The sequence below is a fragment of the Ammospiza nelsoni genome, chromosome 30, assembly GCF_027579445.1.
Source record: "Ammospiza nelsoni isolate bAmmNel1 chromosome 30, bAmmNel1.pri, whole genome shotgun sequence".
NCBI classification, from domain to species: domain Eukaryota; kingdom Metazoa; phylum Chordata; class Aves; order Passeriformes; family Passerellidae; genus Ammospiza; species Ammospiza nelsoni.
In genome coordinates, this window is record NC_080662.1 from 2,397,364 (window position 1) to 2,418,131 (window position 20,768).

Genomic DNA, 20,768 nt, shown 5'->3' on the forward strand with positions numbered 1-20,768 from the left:
CTGTAAGATGGACCTTTGTAGAGTCGTTCTTTCTGTAGACTTTGTTTATCTGTAACAAACTTTGTAGATTCTGTGAAATGTTATTTTAAGGAAATCACTCGAGTCTTTAAGCAAAGCGTCGATATTCACCGGAGTTGGTTTGGAAGAGTTTTTGGACGCAGATTCAGCCCTGGCACTACGAGGAGTGTCTGATTCCACGGGGCATTACTGTATCATGACTTGATGTTGCCGCATAGACTTTGAGATATCCAATATTTTGGGGGGTTTGTGTTGGCCTCTGTCCTCTTGCATAGTGTGAAGCCTGTAAAGCTGGTTCCCTGTACATAGATAGCTCCTGTCCTCTAGGTAGAGCGTATCGAGACTTGCCTGTAATATTTTAGCTTCTTACTGACTGTGTGTGATGGTAGAACATATAATTTTTGTACATTCTATTTACTGAGATGTTGCCTTTTTTTTTTTTTTTTATTTTACAAATACTCTGGAATTCAGATGTGGGTTTTGGTTTGGTTTTTTTTTGTTTGTTTGTTTGTTTTTTTCCCTTTACTTTTCCATTAGGAAAATTTTTAATGACATTCCACTGATCTGAAAAAAATTTTTTTTGGTTGTTTTTTTTTTTTTTTTTTTTTTTTTTTTTTTGCTTGAGGTTGACTTCAATAAATCGTTCTGAATGTTCCAATGATGAGATGACTCAGTTCCGTCTGCGGGGCGGGGCGGGACGCGGGGAGGGATAACGGGACTCGCCGCGCTCCGCTCCGAGCCGGGCCGTGGCCATGCGGAGATCGGAGCTGGCTCTCGATGCCGGGCTGCGGGTGCTGCTCCTCGCCACCTTCGGGTGGGTGCGGGACCCCCGCCCAGCCCTGCCCAGCCCTCCCCAGCCCTTCCCCGCCGCTCATTCGCTCGTCTCCTTGCAGGATCATGGAGTTCCTGCCGCCCTTCCAGCGCGTGGTGCAGCCTGAGGAGATGTGGCTCTACAAACATCCCTACGTGGAAGCGGATCACGTCCCCACGGTCTTCATGTTTGTGAGTTTAGCGGGTTCTTGACGTGGTTTGGGTCGGAAGGGAGGTTAAAGGATCGTGTTGTCCCTCCCTCCCCCTCCCAGCAGACCGAGCCTACAATAATCTGTGAATAGTTCCGGGGATGGGGCATCCACAGCTTCTCTGGGCAGCCTGTGCCGGTGTTTCCTGCATTTACTTGGATTTATTCTCGAATTGCCAGCTCTCCTTTTAAAACAAAGCTGCTGGCTAAAAGCTTGTACTGCAATACAGGCTCGTACCTGGAGCTCCTAGTGCACGTTGCAGAAAGTGCAGGATATCGCATCCATGTGGATAAATGGCTGCGGGGAGGGGCTGCGAGGATGGATGGAGCCGGGCTCTGCTCAGTGGGGCGAGAGGCTCAAGCTGGAACATTTCCACCTGCACAGGAGGAGGAACTTTGCTGTGTGGGTCACTGAGCAGTGACACAGGCTGCCCAGACAGAGGGAGTCTCCTTAGCTGGAGATACTCCTAATCCACCTGGACACAGTCCCGGGTGATGTGGACCCTGAGCAGGATGGTCCCCAGTGATCCCTTTCTACCCTTTCTGTGAGATTAATACCAACCAGGCTGAACACACAGTGATTTTTGTCATATTTTGAGGCTTTACCATCCATTGCTCTTGGGATTTGAAGTTCATAAACTGATCAGGACTTTGCACTGCTGTCCATAATCCACTCCACGTCTCACTTAGCGGGTGTGTGGAAGATAGCACAGCTCTTGCTATCAGGGCATGTTTTCCTTGCAAGCAGCTATTTATAGCAGGGATTTATCATTTTATTGTCAAATGTTTTCCTAATGGTTCTAGGCTTGTTTAGAAGAGTTTGACTAAGTCTGTGTTGGAGTTCTAGGAGAGAGCAGTGTGTCAGAGGGATTGATTTGCCACTGGTGTGAGGTGAATGGCTGTTGGTAAATCCAGGTGGGGTTTCCTGCAAGAGGTGGCTGCTAAACATTAAGGACAAAACCTTGGGGTAGCATTTGAAACAGGCAGTGTAAATGTGTAAAGCAGGACGTGTGCCAGGTGGGAGCAGACTCCATGGGAGCCTGGCAGCGCTGAGGATGTCCCGGGGTGCAATCCCCCAGGGCAGAGATGGGGATGATGAGAACTGCCTGCTCTGAATCAGCAGCTGCCGAGGTTTTGCTGACAGAGCGAGGGTGCTGCTGACTGAGCGCTAATGCTGGGGCTTGCAGGGAGGGCAGAGCTGAGGTGCTGTGCCTGGGGACACCCCCAGCAAGCAGCCAGAGCAGCACTCTGCCAGAAGAGCTGTCTGAGAACCAAAGGATGTGCTGGGCTCATCAGGGCCTGCTGCAAATCCAGCTGGAGGGGTTGTGTTCTGATTGCAGAGGACAGATTGCTGCTGGGCTTTGGGGAAGTGCACTCAGTGTCTTGAGTAAGTGCTCTTGGGTTCTGATGAGAACTTAAACCTGCTTCACTGACCTAAAATTCTCCCTGTGTCGTGCAGTTCATCGCATTTCTGTCTCCCTTGTTGCTCATCCTCCTGGCGAGGCTGTGCATGGGCGCTGACCACGAGGACACGAGGGAAGCCTGCCTTGGTGAGCTCCTCCTTGTTCAGGGAAAGGCAGCCTGAGCCCTGCCCGTGCCTGAACAGGCTGCACTCTCAGGTGGGGACAGTGCTGATGTGACCCTTCTGCTCTCTCTCAGCTGCCAGCCTTGCTCTTGCCCTGAACGGGGTTTTCACAAACGCCCTGAAGCTCGTGGTGGGGAGGTGAGGACTGGCTGCTTCCCAGCGCTGTGGGGGAGGCAGCTCTGCTGTGGGAACGTTGGAAGGAGCTGGGGTTGTTTATCCTGGAGAAGAGGAGGCTCAGAGGTGCCCTTATTGCTCTCTGCAACTTCCTGAAGGGAGGTTGTGGACAGGTGGGGTTGGTCTCTGACAGAACCAGAGGACACAGCCTCAAGCTATGGCAGGGGAGGTGTCACAGAATCCCAGAACCACAGAATCCCAGAATCCCAGAATGATGAGGTTGGAAGAGACCTCTGAGATCATCCAGTCCAACCTGTGCCCCGACACCTCACCCAGACCATAGCACCCAGTGCCATGTCCAGGCTTTTTTTAAACACATCCAGAGATGGTGATTCCAACACCTCCCTGGGAAGAGCATTCCAGTACTTTATTAATCTTTTGATGAAAATTTTCTTCCTAATATCCAACCTATTGGTCTCTTCCACCAGGCAGCACTGACAGAACCAGAGGTCACAGTCTCCAGCTACGTCAGGGAAGGTATAGGTTGGATATTAGGAAGAAATTTTTCACCAAAAGAATAATAAAGTACTGGAATGCTCTTCCCAGGGAGGTGTTGGAATCACCATCTCTGGATGTGTTTAAAAAAAGCCTGGACATGGCACTGGGTGCTATGGTCTGGGTGAGGTGTCGGGGCACAGGTTGGACTGGATGATCTCAGAGGTCTCTTCCAACCCCAGCATTCTGGGATTCTGGGATAGCCACATCAGGGCCAGGAGCTGAACTTGGACATGCTCAGCCTGGAAAGAATGTGGGTTTTTTCCTAGCTGCAAAAACAATTTAGAAATAGAAAAACCACTGTGTGGAGACCCTGGGGTGGCGTGGGGGGGGCATTCCATGGTCTAGGGAGACACAAGAAGCTTCCCTCAAAAAGCTGTTAGACCCCATTGGCTCCTTCCCCTGTTCCTATGTCTGTTCCTGTGTCCCTGAGCCACTGATCAGCCCTCACCTTTGTGAAAGCAGGGGCAGTAGGGAGAAAGCTGCAGGGTGCTTTGTGTGTGAGGGGGTGCTGGGACCTGAACATCTCACCGTGGGTATTATTTGCATAATATCCACACATAAAACATCTGTGGATCTTATGCAAAAATCCTTTTTGCTTCCTTACCCTGGACTATGCCAGCTGCAACTCACACTGCTCCAACACTGGGCAGCTGAGCCATCACTCCGATGGGCTCACTTGGGCACAGGCTGGGGAGGATGGCATTGGCACAAGCTGCTCCCTGGGTGCAGGGAGTGCCCACACAGGAGGGCCCTGAGCTGCACTTCCCTGTCCCAGGCCGCGACCCGACTTCTTCCACCGCTGCTTCCCCGACGGCCGCGCCAACGCGGAGCTGCTGTGCACGGGGGACGCCCGCAGGGTGAGCGAGGGCAGGAAGAGCTTCCCCAGCGGCCACGCGTCCTGTGAGTGCCACACAGGGTCTGTCCCTTCCTGCCACAGCTCTGGGCACCTTGGGTTTGTTTTGCTGCGCCCCACAGCTTTGGCTTGTAGTTATGATAGTCTCTGAAAAATCCTTTCCGTAGGGTTTGTTCTCCTGAGAGGCCTCAGGAACAAAATGTAAGCAATGGTTACCTGCTGCTGTGGAATGCAACAGGTGCAGCTGTGATTGGGCTCATGTGGTTGTTTCTAATTAATGGCCAATCACAGCCCAGCTGGCTCAGACTCTCTGTCCGAGCCACAAACCTTTGTTATCATCCCTTCTTACTCTATTCTTAGCCAGCCTTCTGATGAAATCCTTTCTTCTATTCTTTTAGTATAGTTTTAATATAATATATACCATAAAATAATAAATCAAACCTTCTGATCCTCATCTCTTCCCTCATCCTCAGACCCCTGTGAACATTGGCTGAGTTCTGAGAGGAATTCAGGTTTCCCTGTGCAAAGCAATGGGGTGAGAAATGCAGTCCAAAGCTGTCTGCAACCCAGGAGGAGGGATGTGTGCCAGGGAGCAGCTTCTAGGATCCATCACTGCTGTAGGAGCAATGGGGGTAGGATGGTCAGGACAGATGGAGACATCTCTGCAGCCAGGTGGTGGAATTTGGGGTTTATTGCAAAGGGCCTGGGTGCAGGGCCCTGCTGGGAGCTGCCAGGCACAGCTCAGAGCAGGCCTGAGAGAAGAGAGGGGTAGAGAGAGTGAGAAAGAGAGAGAGGATGAGAGAGTAAAAGGGGTAAGAGGGTGAAGTTCCCATTCCAACACAGTAAATCTTCTTCTGTGTTGAATATTCTCATTCTCACTAACCAATCCAGTACAAGATACAAATCCTACAGCATTTCCATACAGCCTATAAGAATCATTACATTACCATCCTGTGTTACATTTTAAACCCTACAAACTCCTCTTTGGGCCCTTCTGCCAAGCTGTAGGGTCTGCTCTGAGCCTTGGAGCTGTCTGCAAGCAGAGGGTGTTGTTCCATCAAAAAGGGATCACCTTCAGCCAGCCACACCATTGTTTTCCAGTTGTTCAGTACCTGAGGGATCTCAAAGCTTGCTTTCATTTCAGTCTCACTTATAGTTTCCATATTCTTCAAATCTTTTGCCAGGCAATCATATTGATAAGGCTTTCCTGTTCCATCTTCCCCAGCACACTCCCAGCTGGTTTTCCCTTGGCTCACAGGACAGACAGACACCACTCACAGGGACAGACAGACACCACTCACAACCCTTTCCCTGCAGCAGGGTCAGGGTCTGGCAGCAAAACCTGGAGCTATTCTGACCCAACATTGTTCTGTTCTCTTCCAGTTGCCTTTGCTGGCCTTGCCTTCTCTGCCTTCTACCTGGCAGGGAAGCTGCACAGCTTCGTCCCAGGCCGGGGGGGCCGGGCCCTGCGCTTCTGTGCCTTCCTCCTGCCCCTCTTCCTCGCCACCCTCATCGCCGTGTCCCGCACCTGCGACTACAAACACCACTGGGAAGGTGGGTGAGCATCTCCTGGTGCACCTGAACAGGGCTCCAGGTGCACCAGGCATGGGGGCTTTTGGTGCCACAGAAATGTTCAGACCCCCAGCAGCAACTTGGGGTTTGTTTTTTCACTCCTCCAGTGGCAATTTTGCTGCCACCTGCAGGGAAATGGTTTGGAAATCCATACCAAGCTTGGGTTTACAGCTAAATCGAGTTATGGATCTAGCAGAAAAGCTGCTGCTGAGGAATTGATCATGAGGAATTGCTCACAAGGCTTGGGAGGGTGAAGGGCTGTTAACTTTGCTCTGGTCTCACCCACAGATGTGTTGGCTGGCTCAGCGATGGGTTTGCTGCTGGCATACCTGTGCTACAGGCAGTACTACCCTCCCCTGACAGACACCACGTGCCACAAACCATCTCTGGCCAAGCCCAAAGCGCTGCCAGGGCACGAGGAGAAGCCTCCAGCTCCCAGCTTCCACATGAACATTTAGTGCCAGGCTCTGTCTGCCTCTCCCTGCATGCCAGGGCAGGGTGAGGCTGGGGGAGGCTGCTCAGGAGCAGTGAGGATGCAGCCCTGGGCAGGTGTTCCCTGCTGAGCTGGTGAGTTCCCTGCCCTGGCCCTTGTGTTGCTGCATTTCATTGGATTTTTAGGCCACCCCTTCTTCAGGCCCACTGTGAAATGAGGGGGGCACTCAAGGTGCCAACCTGCACAGAGACAGTTGGGTGTGAAGGTCCTGAACACAACTGGGAAAATGGCACAGCCCAGGGTGCCCAGTCTGGTGGAAGCTCTTGTGTCCAGCCCAGGAACCATTGGCCACCTCTCTGCAGTCCAGCTGAGCTGTCCCAGCCCTTCTCCTGGGAAATGAAGCGCAGGACCTGCCAACTTTGAGCTTTTCTAATGTCCCAAATAAAGGAGTTTAATTTTTGTAACGACCCGTGGTACTAAAACTTTCGTTTCAAGGTTTGGGTTGTTGCTTTATAAACCATTTCCTCTGGTGTCTGCAGGGGTTTCTATGGGTGCTCTTTGCTTGCAGCTTTAGTAGTTTCAAGGAAATGACAGCAAAAAATGGAATGGTGCCTGGGAGCATCCCTGATTTCCCCGGTCTGTCTCAGAGAAGGAAGGGCTGAGTGCTGCTGAGACCCAGGGATCCAAGCTCCTCTGGGAGCAGCTGTTTGTCCCTGGTCCCTTCCAAGACAGATTTCAGGTGTGTGTTCATGCAAACAGCACAGGTGAGGCTGCAGCAGAGCAAGGCAGGGGAGTCAGCAATGAAACACCAACCCATCAGCTGCAGTTTGCAGCCTCTGTAACTCTGCAGCTTCAGAAGAATCACAGAAATAATTCTACTGAAATAGAAAGAGTAGAAATAGCTTCATTTTCCCCTAAAACTCCACGTCTGACTTTTCCAGCCCTTCCCTTCCCTCTCCCCCCAGACATGCACACACCACAGTCACCTACTTATTTATTTTGGTTTTTACTGGAAAAGACATTAAATAACATTTAAAATGTATTTAACTTCCTTTTTTTTTTTTTTTTTTTTTTAAACAAAGTGCATAACTTAAAAAGCTGATCATTAGTGTCCCGTGTTAAGACTGTCCCTTTTCCTGCTCCCATGAGACTTCAGCCAGTCAGGTGCTGACCAAGCAGCTTGGCTGTTCCTGCACTCAGGTACAGTGCCTTGGGAGGGGAGGAGGGATGGAGGCTGCAAACAAAACCCTTCCAATAGTGCAAATAACAGACAATGGAGGACAAACAAACCAACAGGCTCTGGGGGGGGGGGGAAAAAGGCTCCTCACCCCATGCAGGGCAAAAGTCAGCAGGAGGGGAAAAGTGGTTTGGCTCTCCAAAGGCTGCACAGCAACACCTCACACAGCACTGGAGCCCCAGGGAAGCATCACAGAGGTTCTCCTGCCCTGCCCTCTCAGAAAAAGAGCTTCAAGGCAGTGCAGACTGAGCTGCCTGCAGAGCTGGTGCCATTCCTGCAGTGCCCACACCCTGCTGGGTCTGGGCTCCACCTGTGCTTGGCTGCCTTTTGTACACGTAAAGCTAAACCAGGATGGGAGCGTGGACAGGGCACAGATCCCTGTGCTCAGCTGCTGCTCACACTGCTCTGTGTCCCTGCAGGGCTCAGAGAGCTGGCACTGCCAGCTGGGCGGGGAAGCTTTCCTCAGAGCAGGGACAGCAGGGCACCGGCTGGGTCAGGGCTGTGGGAAAGGTCTGGGTGTTCAGGGTGGGGAGGTTTGGGTGCTGAGCTGCCCCCAGCAGCACTGGGGAGGGTCAGGATGTTCAGGATGGGGAGGTTTGGGTGCTGAGCTGTCCCCAGCAGCACTGGGGAGGGTCAGGGTGGGCTGGGTTTGGGTGCTGAGCTGTCCCCAGCAGCACTGGGGAGGGTCAGGGTGGTCAGGATGGGCTGGGTTTGGGTGCTGAGCTGTCCCCAGCAGCACTGGGGAGGGTCAGGGTGCTCAGGATGGGGGGGTTTGGGTGCTGAGGTGTCCCCAGCAGCACTGGGAAGGGTCAGGATGGGGAGGTTTGTGTGCTGAGCTGCCCCCAGCAGCACCCCACAGCAGGGAGGAGCACGAGCATGCCACTCTCACGGGGTGCTTTAGGGGCAGCCCTGCCTGGCTGCAGTGCAGGGGTGCCCAGGGATGCAGCAGCAGTGCAGGAATGATGCTGGCCAGCCTCCATGGCTCAGCAGCTCTCTGTGCCCTGGGCTTCACCTCCTGTGCCCTGCTGGGGGGTTTTGTGTTTTTGTGTTAGCACTCAGCAATCTCCCTTGCTCCAAGGCTGCTGCAGCTCTTCCCACGCTGTGTTTAAGGCTTTTTCTCCTCAAGTCCCAGGCTGTGAGTGTCCAGGTGTGGGCTCTGAGCCCGGACAGCTCGTCTGCTGGTGTAGGGGCTCACAGGGTGCAGGCTGAAAGCACACGTTGCCACAGGGAGTCACTGTACAGGTGGTGTGTGTGTGTGTTGGAGCTGAAGTGGTTTCTTCCTTGATGGTTTTTCCCCCTAATGGAGGAAAATCCATCCTGATCTCCAGGAAGCAGCATGCAGGACACGGCAGCAGAGGAGAGAGGAAGGCAGAGATGAGATCTGGACTTTCCTGGTGAGTGCTCTGTGGGATTGAACCTGAGAGAGCAAAAGGAGAACACAGCAATAGCTGGAGTCAGAATGCAGCCCCTGGACCCTCCCTGCTCCTCTCCTCATCTCTGATCATGGAGGGAAGAGGAAAGAAGCCAAAGGTGCTGACAGCAAAAGAAGAAAGCTGACACACGTTCCCTGCCTTAGATAATGGATAATTCTCCCCTAAACCAAGCAGATCTCCTCTGAGGTGTCCTGGGAAATCCAGAAGGGACTTCCAGAGTCCTGGGAAATCCAGAAGGGGAATCCAGAGGTGACTTACAGCCAGAAGAGCACAGGTGGGTCACTGGCTCCCTGGTAAAGGCTGGTCCAGTGTGATGCCTTGTGTCTGGTAGATCTCCTTCAGAACCAGCAGCACGGTGTCCTCTGACTCCCTGCAGGGGAGGAAGGGGAATCAGGAGGGAACGCTTCCCTGCACTCTGTGATAGCTGGGGCAGCACCAGGAGAACCACAAATCTCCTTCCTCTGTCCCTGCCCACCTTCTGTGTGCCACAGACAGGACAAGCTCTTGCTCCCTCGCCCACCTGAGGCTTTTCTCACTACACTGCCTCTGAAACCGATGCCATCCTGCTTCACCACAGGTAAATCTGAAGCCCTGGGCACTGCACAGACACTCACCAGTAGCAGAGATGCCCCTGGAGTGCAAACAGATACTCGTTGAAGCTCTCTATGGGCTTCTCCTGCAGCACGTAGTCGATGCGGTTCCCCCCGTTGAGCCTCCCCACGTTGATGGGAGGGCTCTCCTCCTTCACTGCTGCCGGGGGCTCCTCTGCCTTTGTGTCTGCAGGGAGGAGGAGCAGCCTGGCTCAGCCCCAGGGCACCAGCAGCCATGGCAATACAGCAGCAGGGCAGTGCCCTCCCTCACACAGGGCAGAGGCAGCTGAAGTGCTGCCAGAGGAGAGGGGTGGGCTTAAAACGTGGTGTGGTGTGCTGAGACACCCTCAGAAACCCCTTCATCAGGTGCTAAGAGGGAAAGGCCACAGCATTCAGGGAGATGCAGGTGCCTGGAGTGCCACAGCCACACTGCCCATCACCTGTGCCCACCTTTGGGCACAGCTCCCAGGGCTGCACCCCTGGCTGCCCCATGCCCCCATCACCGACCTGGCTGCTTCTCAGTGCCAGCCTCTGCCTCTGCCTCAGCCTCCGAGCTCCCAGCCTCCAGGGCAAGCACGGGGGAGCGGGTGAAGGACTGCCAGGCCACCCTCAGGGAGCCCAGCAGGTTGTTCTTCAGGTCCACGCTCATGCGGGTCAGCCCTTCCTTCAGCTCTGCAAGGCAGGAGGGGGCTGGCTGTGGGGCTGGGGGCTGCAGCAGCGACCCCAGCCCGGGGCAAAGGGGCTGCCTGTGCCATACCCAGGTGCATCCTCTTCCTGCCCTTGTGGTGGGGCAGCAGCATGGGCTCGAACTCCATCTCTGGTACGATCATGGGCTCGATCCGATACGCCACGGGGTCAAACTGCACACGAGAGGGGGACAGTGACAGCGGCCAGGGCTCGTGCTCCACGTGTGTGTCACACAGGACACAGCTCTGGCTCTTGTACCTACGGGGTGGAAGATGTTGAAGAAGCCCTTGCAGGTGGGCAGGCTGTAGTTGGGGTCGATGCGCTTCACTCCCCGCACCGTGAGGAACATCCCGATGGGAGAGCCAAAGGCAAAGAAGATGCTGGGCTTGTAGTTCAGCTGGGGGTAGTTTGCTGACACCTGGAATGGGGGATGTTCAGATTTGTTCATCAGACAATGCCTGTGCTGTCTCGTGAGGGTTTGGGGTGCAGCCAGAGCTCTGTTGTACCTGTCCCAAGCCAACGTCCCGGTACTGGCAGCTCCTGCCATCCTCAGAGCTGTCCCCAAGCTGGGATGGGGACCCTGGCTCAGAGCTCCGACCCTGCAGCAGCACAAAGGGGTCCTGGTGTCAGAGGGGTGCAGTGGGGTGGGATGGGATGAGCACAAGCCATGTGGAGAACAAACCTTCATCCCTGTCTCAGAGCTGATGTAATGGAGTATTTTCATTCTGGGCCCTAAGGGAATTCCCATTTCTTTCAGGTTGTTCTCTGTGCACAAGAGCTGGAAAATGAGCAAGGCTGGTGTTAGTCCAGGAGCAGAGGGATGGTGAGGTCTCTGTCCTGTGGGACTGCGTGAACCTCAGAGATGGTTTGTCACAGACATCTTTTATGGAAAACTCTTTCCTCAGGATTTTTCCTCTTGAGAAGCTGGGAGGCCTCAGGAACAAAATGTGAACAATGGTTATCTGCTGCTGTGGAATGCAACAGGTGCATCTGTGATTGGTCTCATGTGGTTGTTTCTAATTAATGGCCAATCACAGTCAGCTGGCTCAGACTCTCTGTCCAAGACACAAGCCTTTGTTATCATCCCTTCCTATTCTATTCTTAGCTAGCCTTTTGAAGAAATCCTTTCTTCTAGTCCTTTAGTATAGTTTTAGTGTAATATATATATCATAAAATAATAAATCAAGCCTTCTGAAACACGGAGTCAGATCCTCATCTCTTCCCTCATCCTGAGACCTCTGTGAACACGGTCACAATGGTTCATGTGTGACTCAGTACCAGGAGATGTGCAGGGCTGGGATGATGGGGAAGAAAAGCAAAGAAGAGGCACAAGAGCCAGAAAAACAGAGGAACTTCTCACCAGTGCTTGCCTGTCCATTTTCTCCTTCTCAAAAACATCACAGTACTCAGACAGCTCCAGCTTCTTCAGGATTTCTTTTACCTCCTCAATACCCCCCATGCTTGAGGCTGTCCTGGACCCCTGTGAACACATCCAGGAGGGATCACACCACTTTGTGCTCACCTCTTTGCTCCTCTGCCCCATCCCCATGCAGCTGCAGGAGGGGGCAGTGGCCTCCCCTACCTGCACACAGCGCTCCTTCTCCTCAGGATCAGCCTTCTGGTTCGTCAGGAGATCAAACAAAATGAGTGACCCTAGAAACCAGGCAGGGGCAGAGCATCAGCACCTGCAGGGGAAGAGCCTGAGCCACCAGGGAAAGAGGGAAAATCCTCTTTTGGGATGGAAGAGCTGCACCCTGGGCTTTTTTACAGGCAGACAGTGACAGGACAAGGGACAATGGCTTTAAAGTGGCAGAGGACAGGCTGGATTAAATGCCAGCAAGAAATTATTACTTAGTGAAGAAATTATCACTCGGTGAAGCACCAGCAGAGGCTGCCCAGAGAATCTGTGGCTGCCACACACAAACCAGGGCTTGGAACAGCGTGGTTTCGTGGCTGGTGTCCCTTCTAACAAAATGAGTGACCCTAGAAACCAGGCAGGGGCAGAGCATCAGCACCTGCAGGGGAAGAGCCTGAGCCACCTCTTTTTTTGGGATGGAGGTAGGGAAAGAGGGAAAATCCTTTTTTGGGATGGAAGAACTGCACTCTGGGCCTTTTTACAGGCAGACAGTGACAGGAAAAGGGACAGGACAAGGTACAATGGCTTTAAAGTGGCAGAGGACAGGCTGGATTAAATGCCAGGAAGAAATTATTACTCAGTGAAGAAATTATGACTCGGTGGTGAAGCACAGAGAATCTGTGGCTGCCACACCTCTGGAAGCTGAGGCAGAGCTTGGAACAGCCTGGTTTCATGGCTGCTGTCCCTTCTAACAAAATGAGTGACTCTAGAAACCAGGCATGGGCAGAGCATCAGCACCTGCAGGGGAAGAACCCGAGCCACCTCTTTTTGGGGATGGAGGGAAGGAAAATCCTCTTTTGGGATGGAGGAGCTGCACTCTGGGCCTTTTTACAGGCAGACAGTGACAGGAAAAGGTACAATGGCTTTAGAGTGGTAGAGGACAGGCTGGATTAGATGTCAGGAAGAAATTATCACTCAGTGAAGAAATTATTACGCGGTAAAGGAATTATTACTCGGCAAAGCGCTGGCACAGGCTGCCCAGAGAATCTGTGGCTGCCACACCTCTGGAAGCTGAGGCAGGGCTTGGAGCACCCTGGTTTCACGTCTGGCGTCCCTCCCAGCCCCGAGCAGCCCGGCTGTGCCCTCCGTGCCCCTGGCACGGCTCTCACCCAGGCTGTGCCCCGCGATGGACACGCCGCCCTTGAAGCGCGGGTTCCTCTGCAGGAAGAGCCGGTGCAGGCGGTTCATCTCCGAGGCCACCGTGTCCACGATGGTCTGGCAATAGGTGGAGCTGTTGTAGAAGAACACGTCCAGGATGGTGTCGTTGATGAAGTGGCGCAGGCGGTTGATGCTGGGCAGCGTGATCCGCTCCAGGTCGCTGCGGGGAGAGGACAGAGAGGGGCTGCACACGGGGAAACCGCTGAACCCCACCCTGTTTCTACAGCAAAATATGAGTTCTGATGAGGACGGGCACAGTTTTCAACGTGGTGTGCTGTAATCCAGACCCTCAGAAGGCAAAGCACAGCCTGTGCTGTTGCACTCTGAGAATAAAGAGCCTGCCCTGCTTTCTGCCCTTGCTGGGGCACTCAGCTCTCAGAGGCTTCAGCAATGTGTAGCACGATGGCAAGGTTCAAATATTCAATTTGAGATCACTGTAAGCTTCATTTTTGTTTGATGTAACTATGTAACTTAAATAAGAAGGCTAAAAACAATCTCCAAGTACATTAAGAATTCTGTAAGTTACACAAATCTCATACTGAAGGCTACGAGAGAATTTTCTCATCTAACACCTTAATACTCAATATTGATTTAGTATGTGATAGCTCTGGAGATGAATAAAAGAAAAAAATATCCTTATTTCGAGGAAATAACACAAATAAACTATTTGCAATGATGAATGGGAACAAAACCAAAAATAAAACAAGAAAAGAGAAAGAAAATCATTAGGGAACTAGAGCATCCTGTTGGTTGCCATATTTGATTTTATCTCCCGTCCCTCCTGAGAACAGCCAGGCAAGGCAAAAATTTCTGTTCTGAGGATGAGATGGGAGCTGCAGAATGGCAGTGGGGAGGGCTCTGGGGGTCCCTGCTCCCTCCTACCCTAAAAACTCACAGCTTTCCCAACAGAAGAAGTGGATTTTCCAGGGCAGGAGGCTGCCTGTGCCCCTTTTGGGGCAGGGGCTGCAGGATACTCACACATCCACGCCAGTGGAGTGCAGGGAGCTGTGCCAGTTCACAGGCAGGAACTCCACCCTGCCCACCTGCTGCTGCTCCTGGGCCTTCCTGAAGTGGGACTGCAGCATGCTGAGGGACACGTTCCTGAAATCATTCACTGTGAAACACAACAGCTCTCAGCGAGATGCACCAGGCTCCGGGGCCAGCCCGTGCCACCAACCACGCTTAATACCATGAAAGATCATTAAGGGGAAATCCCAGTGGGGTCTTTAAGCTGCTGCTGCTCCCCTAAGTCCCTGAATCTTTAACTACAGATCAGGGGAGGCTCCATGCCCTGCCACGTGTGCTACTGGATTTCGCTGCCCCATCTGCACCTCCTTCACAGGGGGCAGGATAAGAAACTTATAGAAATTTATGAGAAACAAATCTGCTTCTGTTCTGAAGCAAAACCGAGGAGCAGCAGCTGGCTAAACCCTTTCAGGAGGTGGATTTGGTGGTCAGGGAGCCTTCTGCTCACACTGCCCACAGTCAGCCTGCCAGGGTCAGCGTGGTTTGAGGCAGCGTGGCAGCCCCAGGGTGAGGTTCCCCTGACAGATTCTCCTGCCAGGTTCCTCTCCCAGGTTCCCCTGCCATGTTCTCCTATAGGTTCCCCTGCCAGGTTGCCCTCCCAGGTTGTCCACTCAGGTTCTCCTGCCAGGTTCCTCTCCCAGGTTTCCCTTCCAGGTTCCTCTCCCAGGTTTCCCCCCAAGTTGCCCTCCCAGGTTCCCCTGCCAGGTTGCCCTTCCAAGTTTCCTTCCCAGGTTCCCCTCCAAGGGTGCCCTGCCAGGTTCCTCTCCCAGGTCCCCCTCTCAGGTTGCCATTCCAGATTCCCCTCCCAGGTTCCCTTGCCAGGTTTCCCTTCCAGGTTTCCCTGCCAGGTTCCCCCCACAAGGTTTCCCTCCCAGATTTCTCTCCCAGGTTCTCCTCCAGGTTTTACCCCCAGGTTCCCCTCTCAGGTTCCTCTCCCAGGTTCCCCTCCCAAGTTTCCCCCCAGGTTCTCCTTCCAGGTTCTCCTTCCAGATTCTCCTTCCAGTTTGCCCTCCCAGGTTCCCTTCCCAGGTTGCCATCCCAGATTCCTCTCCCATGTTCCTCTCCCACGTTCCCTTGACAGATTCCCCTCCCAGGTTCCTCTCCCAGGTTCCCCCCTCAGGTTCTCCTCCCAGGCTCCCCCCCAAGTTGCCCTCCCAGGTTCTCTTGCCACATTTTCCCTGCAGGTTTCCCTCCCAGGTTTCCTTCCAGGTTCCCCCCAGGTTCCTCTGCCACATTTTCCCCCCAGGTTCCCCTCCCAGGTTCCCCTCTCAGTTCCCCTCCCAAGTTTCCCCCCAGGTTCTCCTTCCAGGATCCCCCACCAGGTTCCTCTCCCAGGTTCTCCTTCCAGATTCCCCTTCCACTTTGCCCTCCCAGGTTCCCTTCCCAGGTTGCCATCCCAGATTCCTCTCCCATGTTCCTCTCCCACGTTCCCTTGACAGATTCCCCTCCCAGTTTCCCCCCCATTTTCCCCCTCCCATCTCAGCCCTACCGCACTGCACGATGCTGCGGAATCGGATGTCGCAGGCGGGGCCGATGCCGTGCACCACGAACACCAGGTGGTCGATCTGCAGAGGCTCTCCTGAGGAGGGGAGGGCAGCTCAGGGCATGGCTGCTGAGCAGAACTGCTGGAGACAGCCCTGGGCAGGGCTGGAGCCTCCCACCCTCACCTGGGCCCATGAAAACCCTCCTCAGTGCCTGCATTTACACCTCAAGGCTGCTGGGGTTGCTCAGCTCTACTGCCCTGGGATGGATTTGGACCAACAGGACAGCAGAGGAAGGGCTGGTGGCTCATCCTCACTTCCCAGCACAGGGAACTGCAGGATCAGGAGGTCCCAGTGCTGAATTTCAGCACCAGGAGGTCCCAGTGCTGAATTTCAGCACCAGGAGGGCTCAGTGCTGAATTTCAACATCAGGAGGTCCCAGTGCTGAATTTCAGCATCAGGAGGGCTCAGTGCTGAATTTCAGCACCAGGAGGTCCCAGTGCTGAATTTCAGCATCAGGAGGGCTCAGTGCTGAATTTCAGCATCAGGAGGTGTCACTGCTGAATTTCAGCACCAGGAGGTCCCAGTGCTGAATTTCAGCACCAGGAGGTGTCACTGCTGAATTTCAGCACCAGGAGGTCTCAGCGCTGAATTTTCAGGACCAGGGAGGGCTCAGTGCAGCTGCCCCATGCCCAGCCCACCCTGAGGAGCCCCATGGAGCTGCATCTCCCAGGTAGAGCCCAGGTGGAGTCAGGGCTTGTTCCCTGCTTCCCACACACCTTGGTTTGCGTATGAGGGCAGGCACCCATGGAAAATGGAGCAACTGCCTGGTGTCCTCATGGGGACAAGGGCTGAGCACCACTGGCAGCTCAGGGCAGCTGGGAGGGGACAGAGCTGACCCTTGGCTACAGAGATGGGGACAGCAGGTGTCCCAGAGAGTCACCAGCACAAAGGTGAGTGACAAAGCACTGTGTCCCTAGCAGGGAAAGGAACTCCCCTCCTGTACAAATCGAAATCTCAGGGGTCACTGCAGGCACTGCAGAGCTGCCAGCAGCTCTGTCTCTGCGCCCTCCCCTGGATCTGCAGCTCTGCAGGGGCTGGGGAGGTTTCTGAAACCATTTGGATCCTTTTGGCACAAAATGTTTTGACGTGCACTTGACTTAAAGGATCACGGGAGCTCCCTCCAGTCTTTGTGAGCAGGGTGGAAAACACCACCCGGGGTTGTCACAGACATCTTTATGAAAAATCTTTTCTTTAGGATTTTTTCTTCTTGAGAAGCTGAGAGGCCTCAGGAACAAAATGTAAACATTGATTATCTGCTGCTGTGGAATGCAATAGGTAGATCTGTGATTGGTTTCATGTGGTTGTTTCTAATTAATGGCCAATGACAGTCAGCTGGCTCAGACTTTCTGTCCGAGATAGAAGCTTTAATCATTACATCAGGAATGTAATCATTCATTCCTTTTCTATTCTTAGCCAGCCTTCTGATGAAATCCTTTCTTCTATTATTTTAGTATAAATATAATATATATAATAAAATATAATAGATAATATAATAGATAATATATAATACATTATATATTATCTATTATATATTATCTATTATCTATTATCTATTATCTATTATCTATTATATATTATATATTATATATTATATATTGGATATATTGGATATAAATATAATGTATAATATATAAATATAATATATAATATATAAGATATAAGATATTATATATTAGATACTATATATATTATATATTATAAATATTATATATAAATATAATGTATAATATATAATGTGTGATATATAATATATTATACAATATATAATATATAAAATATATTGTATATTGTATACTATATAATATACAATATATATATGATATATTATACTTTATATATTATATATTATATGTTATATATATTTATAAATATGTTTACAAATATATAATAATATAAATAAAATATATAATATATACAATAAAATAATAAATCAACTCTTCTGAAACATGGAGTCAGATCCTCTCTCTTCCCTCACTCTCAGAGCCCTGTGGACACCCTCACCCAGGGTTTGGGATGGGAGCAGGGGTGGGATGGGCTCACCACTGGGGATCTCCACAGCAATGTTCTCCACTCCTCTCTTCACAGTGCGGGGCCGGCCTTGCTCCGTGGGGGTGGAGACCCAGTCATCAGAGCTGGCCACGGGGTGGTAGTGAACCATCAGCTTGGGAACAAGAAGAGCCTGTCAGTGACCCAGAGCAGGACAGCGGCAGCAGCTGTGGCTGGCACAGGGCGGCACCAGAGCGAGCTCTGCCCACAGAGGTGTTGGAGAGGAATGTGGGGCTGGTGGCAGGCTCAGCTGTTGGCACAGGGGAGTGGAATGCCTTTGGGACAACCCATTTGAAGGGAACAGCACCAAGAGACCCAAGGGCATGTCCTCACCAGGCCCTGCTCACCTTTGGGTTGTGCAGGATGATGACTTCTCTGTTGGGGGACTCCAGCTTCTTCTTCCACTCACCCAGGGTCACGGCAATCATGTAAGCTTCCTGCAGAAGGGAACACCCACTGTGAGTCAGCTGGAAGCTTGCCCATCAGTGTTCACCCTCCTGGGACACTCCCCACCCAATTTTCAGAATCTCTTATCAATACTGTGCAAAAGAAGCTGAGAAATCAGCTGGAGGAGCAGCAGGGTCATCCCAGGATCACCTGCTGAGAATGCTTAAGAGCTCCTCGCTTTGACAGCAGCAGCATCAGACCTTCCCATCCCCTGAGAGCTGGTTTTGGTACATCAGAATGCAGATTACTGCCAAGATGGGTATTTTTATATATCTTTCTATATATTTCTGCATTTGCATCATGCCAAAGAAAGCCTGGCACTTTCAGGTGGAATTTGCACCATCCCAAAGGAAAGCCTGGCACTTTCAGGCGTGGTGGAATTTGCACCATGCCAAAGGAGAGCCTGGTACTTTCAGGTGGAATTTGCACCATCCCAAAGGAAAGCCTGGCATTTCCAGGCATGCTGGAATTTGCATGATGCCAAAGGAAAGCCTGGCATTTCCAGGCATGCTGGAATTTGCATGATGCCAAAGGAAAGCCTGGCATTTCCAGGTGTGCTGGAATTTGCATCATCCCAAAGGAAAGCCTGGCACTTTCAGGGGTGCTGGAAGGATGCACTGAGGGCAGGGGAAGGGGAGCTCACAGCAGAGCTCACAGTCACATCAATCTGCTGCAGGAATTCCTGCCAAAGCCTCTTTGGAGTTCATGTCCCCAGCGGCCTCGTACAGGGTTTGGGACATCAGAGGCACTGTGTGACCAGGAGAAACTGGGATGGAAACCAGCAGAGGAAGGGTGTGCTTACCTCCAGCTCCTCACTGAAGGCCTCAGAGTAGGGAATGAACTTGTTGTCCTTGTCCCCCTTGTAGAACCAGGTGCAGCGCCGCACCTCGGCCGCCTCCTCCTCCCAGTACACGGCCACGCGCCGCCGCTCCCGCAGGTGCACGTCGTACCTGCCCCCCGAGGTGGGCACCACCACGCCAGCCTGCTCCTTCCCTGCGGAACAGGACCTGCAGTGAACCCTCACACGGCCAGGAACGGCAAACTCACCCTCTTGGACAGCTCAGAGCCACCACAGCACCAGCGCCAAACTCATTGTCAGGGCGAGATGCCCCAATTCAGATTTCCCCCAGAGGGAAATCTGGTGGGATTTTTTGGAGAAGATGGTTTCTCCCCTCTTTTAATGAGGTTAAATATGGTTGGAAATACAAGCATGCCCTGGGGACACCAGGGGGATGGCACAGGGGGCGCAGCCACTCCAGGAGGGTTTTCCTGCTCCAAGGACACCAAGCAGAGCCAATTCCCACCATTTCTGAGGCTGGGTTAGCACTGGAATCCCAGGGAGCAGGCGGGGTTTTAGCAGCAACAGAACAAACAACACCCAGGACAATGCTCCAGGAGGTAAGATGAAAACATTCCACTGCACTGTCCTTCTCTCCACTTTGTACCCTGTCCTTCTCTCCAGTTTGGGCACACGCTTACGTGGCCTCTCCTGCCTGGCCTGGAGGGTAGAAGTGAAACTGGGAGGCCTTGGGAAGGGCATTGTGTGACAGGGTCTCCTGTCTCTCTCCAAAACAGAGAACTCTCTACAGGCCTCAAATTATGAATTTTGCTGCCTTTTGGGGCTGCCCGCGGACCCTGTGCCAGGCAGCAGCACTGGGGATGAGCAGCACAGCCTCTAATCCGAAACTTCCTGGGCGAGCCAATCCTTGGGCAATCGGAGCTGTGCCCGCGGCAGCAGCAGCAGCAGGTGGCACAGATGGCGACATTTGGCACACAAGGGCTTGGGGCTCACCTCCAATCCTCGCTGCCACAGCAGGCACAGAGGAATCCCCAGAGGAATTCCTGCCATCCTGGCAGCGTTCTCCCGGCCTCACCAGAGGATGCTTAGCAGCGTGATTATATATAATTCAGAGCGGCACCACTTGAATGGGGTCAGACCATTTGATGCATCCGCTCGGTTATTGGGGGCAGGCACACGGCCAAAAAAAAGCCAGAATTTAGAATCCCTCGAGGGAATTTAGCATCGCAGGTGGAAGCCACGGGAAGAATCGCAAACACAAGCTCAGCAGGCCGACCACACTTAGGGTGTTCCAAGAGCGGGGATGGCGAAGCGGAGGGCGGTGGGAGCCGTGCCCGGGGGCACCGCGGGACCCCCGCCCGCCGCCCCGGCCGTACCTGCGCCGTGCGCCGCCTCCAGGCGCTCCGAGTCCTGCGCGCTGAACGGCACCCAGCGCTCCCGCGTGTCCGTGACCTTGCAGTAGAACCAGTGCGGCACCACGGCCTCGTAGCGCCCGCCGGGCTCCGGCTCCAGCGGCTCGGCGCTGCCCGGGGGCGGCCGCGGCGGCTCCTGCGCCGCCATGGGGCTGCTGCGGCCGGGCCGGAGGCGCCGCTCGCTCCCGCCGCCACCACCGGGGGCTCCGCGGGAACCGGCCCCGAGCGGCTCCGAGCGGCTCCGAGCGGCCCCGGTGCCCCCGCGGCTGCTGCGGCCCCAGCGGCCCGGCCCGGCCCGGGCGGCAGCGCAGGCTCCGCTCCGGCCGCGGTGCCCGCCCAGCCCGGGGCGGCGCTGCCCGCGGCCCGCCCTCGCCGTCACGGCCGGGGCGGAGCGGGGATCGCCCGCAATCTGTGCCCGCAGTGCCCGCCGGAGCGCCCCTGCTCCGGATCCCCGCCCGCAGCCCCGCCATCCCTGCCCGCGACCTTTGCCTGTTATCCCTGCCTGTGACCACTGCCCCTGGTCCCTACCCTTGGCCTCCGTCCCTGTTCCCTGCCCCAGGTCCCTCCCTGTGAACCCTGCCTGTGTTCCCTTCCCCTGCTCC

General features: G+C 53.5%; 2 protein-coding genes across 3 annotated transcripts; one reads left to right on the top strand and one right to left on the bottom strand.

Moving 5' to 3' along the window:
• Window positions 1–697: 697 nt before the first annotated feature.
• On the top strand, window positions 698–6,615 carry PLPP5 (phospholipid phosphatase 5). The gene is made up of 7 exons (XM_059490840.1): window positions 698–832; window positions 912–1,020; window positions 2,496–2,586; window positions 2,696–2,759; window positions 4,069–4,193; window positions 5,530–5,700; window positions 6,007–6,615. Exons 1-7 carry the CDS (start codon window positions 771–773, stop codon window positions 6,174–6,176), a joined length of 792 nt encoding a protein of 263 aa, XP_059346823.1. The 5' UTR covers window positions 698–770; the 3' UTR covers window positions 6,177–6,615.
• Window positions 6,616–7,133: 518 nt separating this feature from the next.
• DDHD2 (DDHD domain containing 2) lies at window positions 7,134–20,376 on the bottom strand. 2 transcript variants are annotated; one of them, XM_059490957.1, is made up of 17 exons: window positions 20,131–20,376; window positions 18,758–18,948; window positions 17,856–17,945; window positions 17,503–17,623; window positions 15,408–15,497; window positions 13,871–14,006; window positions 12,844–13,052; window positions 11,681–11,751; window positions 11,459–11,578; window positions 10,781–10,876; window positions 10,605–10,697; window positions 10,361–10,516; window positions 10,169–10,271; window positions 9,919–10,083; window positions 9,436–9,598; window positions 9,080–9,191; window positions 7,134–8,805 (listed from the first exon to the last, which is right to left on the bottom strand). In XM_059490957.1, exons 1-16 carry the CDS (start codon window positions 20,312–20,314, stop codon window positions 9,101–9,103), a joined length of 2,079 nt encoding a protein of 692 aa, XP_059346940.1. In that variant the 5' UTR covers window positions 20,315–20,376; the 3' UTR covers window positions 7,134–8,805; window positions 9,080–9,100. The 2 variants fall into 2 exon arrangements, with proteins under 2 accessions (XP_059346940.1, XP_059346939.1); XM_059490956.1 differs by having other exon boundaries at window positions 11,459–11,751.
• Between the last annotated feature and the right edge of the window lie 392 nt (window positions 20,377–20,768).

Coding starts and splice junctions, on each gene's coding strand:
- PLPP5 (XM_059490840.1), top strand. CDS start 771: ATGCGGAGATCGGAGCTGGCTCTCGATGCCGGGCTGCGGGTGCTGCTC. Junction 833..911: donor CTGCTCCTCGCCACCTTCGG/GTGGGTGCGGGA, acceptor GTCTCCTTGCAG/GATCATGGAGTTCCTGCCGC. Junction 4,194..5,529: donor CCCCAGCGGCCACGCGTCCT/GTGAGTGCCACA, acceptor GTTCTCTTCCAG/TTGCCTTTGCTGGCCTTGCC.
- DDHD2 (XM_059490956.1), bottom strand. CDS start 20,314: ATGGCGGCGCAGGAGCCGCCGCGGCCGCCCCCGGGCAGCGCCGAGCCG. Junction 17,624..17,855: donor TCATCCTGCACAACCCAAAG/GTGAGCAGGGCC, acceptor CTTGTTCCCAAG/CTGATGGTTCACTACCACCC. Junction 15,498..17,502: donor TGCTGTGGAGATCCCCAGTG/GTGAGCCCATCC, acceptor TCCCCTCCTCAG/GAGAGCCTCTGCAGATCGAC.